Source organism: Hydractinia symbiolongicarpus, chromosome 11 (genome assembly GCF_029227915.1).
Source record: "Hydractinia symbiolongicarpus strain clone_291-10 chromosome 11, HSymV2.1, whole genome shotgun sequence".
NCBI classification, from domain to species: Eukaryota; Metazoa; Cnidaria; class Hydrozoa; order Anthoathecata; family Hydractiniidae; genus Hydractinia; species Hydractinia symbiolongicarpus.
In genome coordinates, this window is record NC_079885.1 from 23,561,353 (window position 1) to 23,574,230 (window position 12,878).

General features: G+C 32.1%; 1 protein-coding gene across 1 annotated transcript; it reads right to left on the bottom strand.

Annotated features, from left to right (window-relative positions):
* Positions 1-827: 827 nt before the first annotated feature.
* Positions 828-12,041, bottom strand: LOC130613832 (lipid scramblase CLPTM1L-like). Its single transcript, XM_057435181.1, has 16 exons — positions 11,751-12,041; positions 7,094-7,191; positions 6,195-6,390; positions 5,644-5,829; positions 4,747-4,864; positions 4,319-4,413; positions 4,133-4,217; positions 3,938-4,041; positions 3,487-3,552; positions 3,096-3,146; positions 2,750-2,832; positions 2,522-2,556; positions 2,190-2,245; positions 2,058-2,102; positions 1,474-1,589; positions 828-1,013 (listed from the first exon to the last, which is right to left on the bottom strand). The coding sequence occupies exons 1-16, from the start codon at positions 11,916-11,918 to the stop codon at positions 914-916; spliced, it is 1,602 nt and encodes a 533-aa protein (XP_057291164.1). The 5' UTR covers positions 11,919-12,041; the 3' UTR covers positions 828-913.
* Positions 12,042-12,878: the final 837 nt, after the last annotated feature.

Genomic DNA, 12,878 nt, shown 5'->3' on the forward strand with positions numbered 1-12,878 from the left:
AAATGTTTGTGTTTGGTTGGTAAGAGCAAATGTCAAGTATTTTATTTTGCGAGTAAATAAACAACAATAACACCAACCTTTCGCAGTAGCATCATTATTACACCACCAGGAACTGGGGAGGCTTTTCTGTCTAAATAATTTTGCTACACTTTTTTTGTGGAAAGGGCACAGAGCTTAAGGCCGAATCATGGAGATATAAATATATTACATCTCTATGCCGAAGCAAACCAATATTTGATCCAAAAATCGTAATTTTCCATGTTGGATGAAATGATGGATTGGTTTGCACAATTTTAAAAAAGGAAAAAAAAATCACAGTGAATGATGTTGGTGGGGAGTTTTATCCAACATTTATAAATTTTTGCTGATTTCGAAAACTTGTACGTCCGAATTTTTAATGTTGTTTTAATCATAAACATTGTAGATGAGGAAGACAGAAGAACAGGCTTGCAAGACCATGTATTATAGCAGCGGCAAACAAGATATACATATGACAGGGAAAGCCTTCCAAAACCATCTTAAAGAAAATAATACTGCAAAAAAAACCAAAGAGAGAAATCAAAAGGATCGGGATGATGTTTTTTCCGCCATTTTTAATTTATAAATATATGAAAAAACGTTTAAATTGGATTTAAGTTGGATGGAATGTTTTGGTGTTTGATGAACGTATGCAAACCAGAAAATTCGTCATTGGAACACGTAATTTTTCATCCAAAATGCAAAAAAAATGTTGGATGAACTGTTAGTTTGCTCAGGCCTTAACCAACTTTTCATACGTACGCTATCTATCTCACGTGATATATAAAGCAATCTAAGTTCTACACGTATTGGTAATATTATTTGATTCTTTAAAACTAGTACTAAAACGCGCAAAATAAATATTTTTAATTTTTAAAAACAATTCCAGTAAAAGTTATTTCTCTTTTTTCGTCTCCGTCGCAGTGTTTGTATTGTTGTCATCATCGAATGTCATGCCGAACTCGTTCGCACGAGACGTATCAACCGGATACAACCTAAAAATAAAAATTTAATTGTAAACAAAATATAAGATAAACAAAGTGCTTTAAAATAAAGAAAAGAAGTTCTTAGTTATCCAAAATTACTAATTTTCTTGCTTTAAATTTACTAATTTTCGCAGATCGAGAAAACTCAAATATTTCGCGGGTATTTTTGCAAATACGTAAGGATTCTTTTTTAACGTTAACATTTTTGTGAGAATTAATTTTTAGCTTCTTGAGATAAAGCTAATGAATCGTTAGCATATGTTAATTTTTTCGCGGGTATTTAGCGGATCTTGTCAACCTCTTCCCCAGGACTTGTTGGGCTTTTTGTTCAGGCCGTCCAAACATAGAAAGCCTCACAAGTCCCAGGGAAGAGGTTGTTCCGCGGGTAGATAATTTAGCGAATTTTGCCACAATAAGTGAAAATAAATACTCTCGAAAGCTAGCACAAATAACTTTGTCAAAAACTAACCATCTTTGATATAAGTACACGACAAACACGACGTCGTCACGGAAACAGGCTACACGGTGAGCTGTTGGCATAACAACAATAAAAGCAAATACGTCATCGATAAAAGTATTGAAGGCCTAAAATAAAAAAAGTTTCAAAATAAACGTCCTATATAATGAAATATCACGTGTTAAAATCAGTTAATGAACGTCTAAGCGTTTAAAAGAAGCATTACGTCATGATTTTTTCTGAAGTAAGGAAAAAATGCAGAAATTGGGTAGGCACTTAAGGGGTGCTTCTTTTGAAATATCCAGATCGGAAAACATACTGAAAAAAATTCCAGATAACAAAGAAAACTTATAAAAAACAATTTACATAATTAAATAAAAGTAAAACCATTTCTGTTTCTTATCAATTTGGCTCTTGATCAAACTACAATAGACGCCATGAGCGCTCAAAAGAGTATTAGATAGGCGCCTAAATAAGGGCGGCGTAAAATAGAAAAAATAAGATAAGCCTGCATGTTTTTTTAGTTTAGTTAGTTTATAAAGGTTTTTACGGCAATCACTCTGAGAGAACAATTTTAGCAAAGTTAATTTACCAACCTTGTACATGAAAGCTCTCCATGGTAAATGAGCTACTGATTTTAACTAAAAAAAACAACAACGTGGGAGGGTTAGCAACACTGCCGGCACGAACGAGAGTTTGACAAACAGTTTTTTTATCAAATAAATTACCTTGTAATTTAGAAATAGTTGGGGAAGCATAAACAGGAAGCCAAAAGCGTATATTCCTAAAAATGTGAATTTTGCAAAAATTTAATTTGCTTGTGAAATTATATGAACATTTAAGGATCTTTCTTTTCTTCAAAATTTCAATATTTTACAGAAAAAAGGAAACAGACATTTCTTTTCGAGAAAAACTGTTGTACACGAATCATTATTACGATAAACGGATGAGAATTCGATCTATCTCTACAAATGTGGTGTTTATTGGAAATTAATTTGAAGGTCCATGATAAAAAGGGGAACAGAATATTGACGACAGAGGCAACGTCCTTACCACTTACCATTAACTAAACTCCTCACTAACCAGCTGTACCAACTAAAAAACAAAGATGACAATTCCAACACAACATACGCTATAAACAACCTCGTTTTGTGTAAAACAAAAAAACTCAGTCACCAAGCTTCTTGCAACAAAAACAAGTATACTTTGGATACACGTTCCTGGGTAGGTGTGAGCACAACTTTACTGTAATTCTCCGAGAAAACATTTCTTAGCAAGTAAAAAATACCTTTTGTGTGGTTGATATAAAAGAGAGTACACTGCTGCAGCCATCATCAAAGGATAAAGACCATACGATAAATATTTCATAGCCTAAAAAAATAAATTTTGTTAGATCACAGACAGGAAACAGACAGACAGTAATATATAGATACGGGCACACAGACAGACAGAATATCATTGAGCAGCTAAAATCCCTATTCAATTCACATCAGAGTTTATCACAAGACATTAGAGTTTCTTTATACTTACATTTCCACAGAAAGTTATTCTTTAATTCTTTTAATTTATATAAATATATATTATATATATTTTTAACAAGATCCTACAAAAATTAGGAAAACATTTTCACAAACCTGAACATCAAATTCATCGGTTTGCTGTTCTGATTTGGATTTTTCACCGAACTAAATAAAGTAAAACGGGATTTTACAGTATACTTGCCTTACACTAACTTAACTACTCCCCCCCTCCTGCCCCCCTCCCCCTTCCTGAAAAATAGAATATACCCTAACAACTACAAAACAGTTTAAAATAGTGAAGTATATAGCGCCTTAAGTGGATTTATAAACAAATTGTATGACGTATTTTTCCAGGACATTTTCGGATTCATTTTTTGAAATGAAATGCAAAAAATCGGAAAACCCCTGATCTTTTTAACCTAGCGAACTAGCTAGCGCCCGATCAACAAGTTTGAAACGGTTTTAATAGTTCATAACTACTAGAATACCATCTAAAAATACAAACCTTCAGTCTTGGAAGTGTCGATGTCCATTCTATACTAATCTTCAACGCCTTGGTTACCTTCCAAAACTGAAAAGAAACACAAACTTTCTCTATGTGGCTGATAATTTTTTTCGCCCTGCAAAACTTGAATGAAGTTACGCAACTTATGTCAATATATTACAGACCTACAAAAACAACACAACCAACATACAACTAATACGTGGATACTTTTTTGAATACTATTTCTATACTGTTTACATGTTTTCGGCTTTCATTAATGCATCACTACTAGATCTAGAGCACAGCGCAACTCCGCAAGTTTGTGTGTGGGTGTGTTTGGAAAAAGCAAACAGTCATTCTTCCTCCAAAGCGTGTGTGAGCGCAACACACTCTTAAAAAAACTCCAAAGTGACCAAAATGATGAATGTAACAATAGCAAGAACAGTCACAAAATATTACGATACAACCATACCTCAATTACTGCACCTATTCCTGACGGTACTAGCACAATTAAACTTGTCTTTTCATCCATCAGATAGAGAAATATTATAGTAGTCGAGATACAGCGCCAGACAACTATAAAAGAAGATGCAACATGCAAACAAACAAACAAAATGTGGATTACCAAATGGTGGAAGTGAAAATATATATATATATATATAAATACCAGTTCGTATAGACATCCCTTCCATCGATTCTTTCTTTTTCCAAAAACTAACATCGTTTTTAAACGCTAACACATCAAATAACATCTATAGAAGAGTAAATCATCTATTAATTTTTACGCAAAATGTCAGTTTTGTTAGAATACGCGAAAATCAGTGCGACGTAGATAGCAATCAGTGTATCTTACATGAACTATTGCAATAACAAAAGTCATTGCAAGAAAATACAAGTTCGTGTCTGTGAATATTCCTTTGACTTCATCTAAATCGTTTTCTGTAAGACCTAAACGTATATACAAAAAGGTTAATATCATACAATATATAATATATATCACATGCAAATAAATATAAAAACAAAGTGTAAAATGATGTATCTAGTACTTTTTAGTCCGGTTTGAATTTTTTTATTATTGTTATTATTTCTTTTTAAAATTACTCTTTCTTTTTAAAGGTTACCAGCTTTCACCTGATATTTTCGTAAGTAAAACAGAAAATAAAAGAATAATTTGTTCAAAAAAACTGGTGCAGCATTTGACCACATTAAATATCAGAGAAGAATAAAACATTACTCAAGATGTGTAGTAAAATTGAAGGAAATGTCATAAAACAATCATACCAAAATCTTTCATTTGTCCCAATGCTTGTTCTACTGTGGCCCAAAGTCTCAATCTGCCAAGTGATACTGGTGTGACGTATATCTGCATGGTTACATTTTCCGTATCTCTCTGTACTGGCTGTGAAATAAAAGTAGGATATTCTCTTTTTACGCTCTCAACACTTCATTAAAATATTAAAACTATTTTTCACACGCTATTACCACTTTGGGATATTTTTGACTAAAATTCCTTACTTATTTCTATTTTTTTTTCTTATGCTCGGAACACATATTCTACAATAATGTAAATAACTAGCCGTTAACCCGTGGAAAAATCCACGGGTTCGCCCGTCGCAGCTAAGGTACCATTTTGCGTGACAGACAGACAGACGGACGGACGGACGGACAGACGTATACGGGCATTATAATATAGATAATATTAAGTAACGTAACTTCAATATTAAGTAACGTAGCTTCAATTTTAAATTTAATTACACAGCATATAGATACCAAAGACAGCAAGAAGATAATGTAGGTCTGAAATTTCATCCTTGCCAATATTTCAAAAAATGAAAAATTGTTACAATCGAACATTTTTAAACAGACTGTTTCCAAGCATTTTAACAGTCTTCAAAAAATCCCTATAGTTTTTACACCTTTGTTAATAAAGAAATGTGGTGCGAGTCAACAAAAAAAAAGTGAACAGAAATAAAACAGAAACTCCCTTCAATGTTCACTGATATGGTTGGTTGTATATTCTTCACGATATATAACATGAAATAAATTATTGAGAAAAGAAATTTTACATGCAATCTTAACCAATGCTTTAAAGAAATGTTCAATTATCATACACATTAAAGATCAAGCATTCGCAAAATTTAAAAATGGTAGCAAAAAACAACAACAAACAAAACCTACTAAAAGATATCTTTTCATCATGCTTAGTTGATCAATGTATAACAATGGGAGGTACTCTCCATCTTTGTTTGTTTTCAACAAGTGATATATGTCATGCGGTATTGCATTACGTTGAAATCTTCTATCTTGAGCACCAACATAAATGGAGATTTTTGGATGGATATGTGTAATAGGTAAAACAGCAGCCTAAAAAATGTTGTTACAGAAAAAAGATAAAATTACTTTTAGCAATAAAAGAAAGTGTCTGCTCCATGTAAAATACCAATTTTTGACCCAGCTTACCAGCCATGACTGCAAACCTACATCCTAAAATTTTGTTTTGAAAAATCTCTATAACACTATGCCAAACGTTCAGTTCCTGAATTTCTGTTTTTCCCTCTTTTTTACTTTTGTTCAGTCATACTAAGAAACAAATTCAGATCTGCAAATATAGTGTGTTTGGTTAAACAGCAATATTTCGTTGTCACACAAACCTAACTTATGAAAAAAAAAATAACCACCGAAATTGCAAATGCCAGAAAGCTGGAAAAACAAAGGAAGATAAAACATACTGGATCTTTATTTCCTTGGATCAGATTAAACTGCTTATCTTTCGGAATCATAAACTTTGTCAACAAGTGTGATTGAAATGTGATTCTCTGATTATTGTTACTACTGACTGCATTTTCTTTCATGGGATGCAGGAAAGCATATGCATACAAAGACCCATTTCGTCTCGTAGAAAATGGTAATGTTACATTGACAATTCTAAAAGTACACTAAGTAAATTAAAATAAGAAAATAAAAATAATCAAACACAGATAAAAAAATATATAAACTAATGTTATCAATGTTTTAGTTAGCTTCTCTAACCAAACAGAGGGCCGGTAAATTGGAATTGAAAGTGGAAAATATGTAGTTTCTAAGGAGGCCCCACCATGGTGATAAGAAAATTTTTGAATTTAGGCCTCTGAAATAGCCTTAAATATGGCCCAATTTTCGAAATTTTTTTGGATAGTAATAAAAAAAAACCTTAATTCATGCAAAACTTATACTTAATTTCTGTTTTACGTACTTTGTTTTTTAAAAAAATGCAACCATTTAAAATCAGAAAGTACATTTTATGCAGAAGAAATGTGTTAACAGAATCGTACAAATAAATTTATAGCAAAGCAATACAATAATTAAAACCTCAAAAAAAAATTTTTTTCTTAGCAAAACGGTGAGGGGGGATGGCCCCTCCCCCCTCCCCTCTCCCTGGATTCGCCGGCGCTGAAATCTTCAATTTAACTACTTGTCAGTGTGAGTTGGGCTATTTACCGAAACATTCGACATTAAAACTATAACACAACAAATGACCATTAATTAGAAATCACATGCAATTATCTTAATGTAAACATTGAGTAAATGACCATTTATGCGTAAATTAGTTATGCAGGCCTAACTGCAATTCCAACCAATAACAACTTACTTTTCTTGGGCAACTAATACTGATGTATCTCCAGAATCCCAAATAAGCTTTAAATCAGATTCTGTGGGAGATTTTAAGCGGCTAACATAAACGGATATCTGAAACGATAAAAAATGACGACAATCAATGCATGCATTAAAAAGTGAATTCGCCGTTCAATTCGCTTCGTGAAAATCCCCTTAATACATGTTTTAATTTACACAGACAAATGTTATTTTAGCCAAAAAAATTTCTTGCAGTGTGCCTAAACTACCATCTGGATACACCACTGGGGGCACCATTTTCACAAATACCCCAATTGCAGGATCTTGCATTTAACAGTGTTTTTCACTGTTTCTAGGGTTCTATCTATAAGATAAAACATTAGCGCTTTTAGCTAACATCCAATAAGTATTTTCTTTTTCCAATTTTTAAATGGATACAAAATTTTGACTTTTCTAATGCCAATCTCCCCGAAACGCACAACAAGGTGCCAATAAGCCGCATATGCCATAAAAAGTGCAGGTTTCAAGCGAAAGTATTCTCTTCAAAAAAACCTGCATAGACCCGAACAATGCCCCTCAAAAAAGAAAAACAGACACTCATGATTCAAAAAACTATAAATATTAAAATAAACTTACTATGTGGTATCGAAGTTCTTAAAAGAACCGTTTTGATGGTTTTTGATAAGATTTACTTGACAAATAACTTATATATAAATTTTAACTCCTTTCTCTCCAACAGTCAGGGAAAACTTTTAAATATGCTGTTACAGTACAAATAGTATGTTACCTTTAAATTAAACGTTCAATACAACTTCAATAGGCGAATTACAGCGTAAATATGCTGTGTTAAACTTTGAATGCTAATATACGGCTTTTATCCCTAGTCGCATTGTGTTTTATTTTTTAATGGAAGGAATAACTCAAAATGTAGCTTTGTTAATAAAACTATGCTCATTTAACAAAGAGTTTATGAGATAGCACGCTTTTAGCCGAGGTATAGTGTAATTTGCCTGTAGACAGCTATATTAAAATGTATACAATCAAAATGAATGAGATAAAAATTAATATCGCTAGCTACAACTTGTCGCCATTTTGAATGAAAACAAGATGGATTTTGCTGCCCAATAAAGTAAGGGAGTTTCAGCAATAAAGCACATGTTCCCTACATCAAATTGTTTGATTGGTTAAAAATAATTGGAGGTCGTTATAGATACATGCTTCCTGGCACCCAAAAGTTTCGGCTTAAGTGTGTGAATTTTGGAAAAATTCGTATTTAACAGTTTAAATAAGCGGTTTACTGCTTAAATATTGAATTTGAATTTTTATTTCAGAGATATAGATACAGATAACATAGTTACAGTTTTTAAATATGGAGACCGTCAAATAGCTGTATTAGCTAAACGAGTGAGGCCACCAGTGAGAAAAAACCTACATATAAAAACTGATATAAATATATATATATATGATGATAAATAGTAGATATTAACTCAGATTGAGCTCAGTTTAAGTTTGAGAAGATTTTTTATATAAAAGTGACTAATCGGGACCATTCTTGTAGCTTTCTAGAAAAAAGAGTTTACATTTTGATTTAATTTGATCAGAGCTTAAAGAGGCCAAGTCATGTCTAGAAAAATGTTGCTGGAACCTATTCCAGCAGAGAATACACTGATAGAGTTGACACCAAATTTAGAAGTTCTGACCACAGGTCTGTTAAGAAGTTTAATGGAGGAGTTTCTGGTTTCATATGTCGATTGAATAATTTTTAAATTGAAAAGGTTACAAACGTCAATGGGGGTTAGAGAATTAAGGATATTAAAGACTAATATAATGTTAGATAAAGTTATAAAATCAGAAAGGCGAAGAATTTTACATTGAGATAAAAGGGGTAAAGAAAATTGTCTAAAATCAGAAAAAGTAATAATACGGAGGGCAGCTTTTTGTAGTTTGATAATACAATGAGTGTTTGATATTGATTGACCCCAGATTTGACAAGAAAATGTAGCATGAGACGCAAAAAGTGCATGATAGCAATCAATTAGCGAAGATTTAGGTAGATAGTGTCTAAGTATAGACAACATACCAATAGCCTTACTTAATTTAGAAGCTATAGAATTAGTGTGAGGGATCCATGTAAGATGGTGATCAAGTAGGACACCTAAATATCTAACAGTGTCAACAAATTGAAGTACATTCCCATTTAGTTTTAACTTTAAGTTATAGTTGATGCAGTTGTTAGGATGTTTAAAAAGAATGGCTTCAGTTTTAGCGATGTTAAGAGAGATTTTATTGGAATTTAACCACTTGAAAAGAAATTTCAGATCAATGTTAACAGGTTTTTTAATTTTTTTTAGATCATGACTGGAATAGAGAAGACTAGTATCGTCAGCAAAATGGAATAATTCTGAGTAGATAATAGATTTAGTAAATCCTTAATGTATATTAAAAACAATAAGGGTCCAAGAATTGAACCCTGGGGTACACCATATTTTAACTCAATTGACTAAGAAGTGAAGTTTGAAATTTTGACCGATTGCAAACGTTTAGAGAGATACGACTCGAACCAAGAGTTACTTAAGCCCCTTACACCATAGTGATTAAGTTTATCTAAAAGGATTTGCTGGTTGACTGTATCAAAGGCCTTTTGAAAATCTATAAAGATGCCACAAGAAAAATTGCCTTGATCAAGGTTTCTATTGATGTTTTCAGTAAGACTAATTAGGGCATGAATGGTAGAATGTTTGGTTCTAAAACCAAATTGTCTATCAATTAGGCAATTATTAATAGTTAGGAAAGAGATGAGTCTTTGATAAACTACTTTCTCAAAAATTTTATAGATAAAAAAGGCACAAATAGACTAATCTAGACTACACCGCTACGTAAATAGCGTGCGCAACCATTAGATCTTAGGTGCGTAACAAACTATTTTATTAATTGCGCAGGGTGTTATAATCATTACGCACCTGCGTAAAAAATATAAAAAAATGCGTAATGATTAGAGTTTTTTCGATCTAATCATTACGCATTGTTTTATGTGAAAAAGTGCATGATAGCGCTTCCATATGGTCCTCATATTTGGTGAATATGTTACAAGAAACTAATTTTGCGTGAATAAAACAAAAGAACTGCGTAACGATTAGAACAGCGACCGTAGTTCATGATTATTTAAAAAGTGCGTAACGATTACCTCATCTGACTATATTGGATAAAAGAGAGATAGGCCGGTAGTTGCAGGGATTTAAGGGTGAACCTTTGTTTTTGAAAATTTGGGTAACAGTAACTAGTTTTAATATCTCTGGAAAAGCTCCATTACTGACTGATAGATTAAAAAGTTTAGTTAAGATTTCTGAGAACTCGGTACTCAAAGGAATTAGGATTTTGTTATTAATGCTATTGGGTCCATTTGCTTTGTTAATGTTTAAGCCATTGATAATCTTAATTATTTCGTTTTGTGTTATAGGAGAAAAAAAGAAGGAGTTACGGTTTGGATTTTTAAGGAAAAATTTATGGTCATTGTTGGAGAAATTATGAATGTTACTTCGAATCCTATCAGTTATAGAAGAAAAATACTGGTTAATAGAAGATGAAACAATTTTAGGATCAGAAGTAACTTTGTTGTTTATCAAAAGAGAAGTTTTAACATTCAAAGAATTATGATTTTTATGTAAAATTTCTTTAATACCATCCCATACTTTTTTAGAGTTGTTAATATTATTTATAAATAATTCTTTTTACTAACACGAATAAGATTAACAATTTGGTTTCTGTAATTATTACATAAGTTATGGTTTCTTGTTTTAGTGTTCTCATAGGTAGAATTAATAAATTTTTTAAAAAAATAATTCCTCTTGTAAATTGATTGTCTTATACCTATAGTTATCCATGGTTTAGTTTTAGTTTTAACTTGTTTCTTGGTTAATTTTTTTTTGAGGAACGTGTAAATGTATTAGTTCATTAATTTTATTAAAGAAAAGTTTAAAAGAGTTATTTACATTATTTACAGGTAAAAGCAAATGGTTGTTCCAATCAATATTTACAAAATCATTTTTAAAATTTTCAATGTCAAATCTATTCCAGTCATAATAAAATGTTTCAGGGGTGTTAATTTTAATGTTAGGATTTTCTTTAAAAATTATGGCAAATTGGGGTAGATGATCAGAAATTGAAGAGGTTACATTACCAGATACAATTTTATTAGAGTTAGCAGACATAAGAATATTGTCAATTAAAGTTTTCGAATACAAAGTTATCCTAGTTGGCAGGTTAATATAAGGGATTATTAAATTAGAGTGAAGAGTATCAATAAAATCGTTAACATTATTATTATTATTATTAAATAGGATGTATCGGACGCTTAATTCGGAGGTGTGGTTTATTTATACTATAACAGCATATTTAAAAGTTTTTCCTAACTGTGCAAGCGCCTTTTTCATCGATCGTCCGCATGGTTTGTTACAAGGAATTGCAGTTCGGGAATGATCCAGGTGAGTTCAGGAAAGTGCGAGTGGTTTCGGAGGACAACTGCCAATTTAATTCAAAAAGTCGGCCAAACTCACCATTATATATGAGGGTGTATGCGAATTATTGGCACCCTTGTCCTAATTCTTGTGCTCTTTTCTCTGGCCCACCCCGTCCAAAAGCCTCTTCACAGCCATATGCCAAAATAATATTCTTACCTTTATTTTGTTGAATTGTTCTAGCTTATAAGCTGGCATAAGGCAATTGTCTGCGTATCCTTTACATTCTTTAGGATTAAATAATGTGTAAAAAACATAAACACTGTTTAAAACGTATGCTACAAATGCTCCAATGATAAGGCGGGTGAGTGTAATTCCACCCAACATAGTCAGGTTGTTTCCAAAATATTACTAGCTACCTATATCAGGTAGCTAAAGTAGTAGAAAAGAAAACTAGGAATAACTTGTCTGTCTGTCTGTCGCAGTCGTGTGTCTCTGGTATCCTTTTGTTTTCCGTTTCGATTTTAGAGCATAATTTCACGGAATCGAAACATTGATCTCGATGACTCAGGTTTCGTTTTCTAATATCTTTGTAAACTAAGCTTATTTTATTTCTGGTTCTACAAGTCAAATTAATCATGATGGCCGATCACATTTTGACATGTGGTGGTTGATCTTCACGATACTTTATGATTTTTTGCTGGTTGCGTGAAATTTAGTTTTTTAGTGTGATTGTTGTTTTGCTGATTTTATTTCTTTTTATTCAGAAGTGAGTTTGACCTAATTCTCAAGTGAGTCTGGCTTGTAGCCTTGAATCTTTAGTAGTGAGCAGTCCAGGGAAAACATCGCAAATGCTAGCCTGTTAACCAAGCTTTCTTACAGTATATTAAATTCAGTTTCTATCAAACGAAAGCTTAGGCGCAAACAAGTGTCAGAGCAAACCCCTACAATTCAAATCCACCTTATAGCAAACCCTGAATTACCATCAACCAATAAGCACAAAGTCAGAATTAATAACCAATCAAAACCAGAGTCAACAGTATTTTACCACAGAAAGACCGTTTAAGAAGACCCAGTGTAATTTCTTCCACCTTAAGGTGTCGGTATACCTTTATTGTATCAAAAAATCTATTTTTTATTAGACATTTATGTTAAAGAAACAGTGATCTTTCCAATGGTGAAACTATTTATTTTAAAAACGGAATGTTGACTAACTAAATTTTTTTCTGATCGGTCTTTGACACCTTTAAATTAAATAGGAGTTACGATTGAATGTTTTTAAAACTTATCATCCTAAGTATAATTTTTCAAAATAAAAAATCTTTTATATTTTCTATCCAAAAAGAA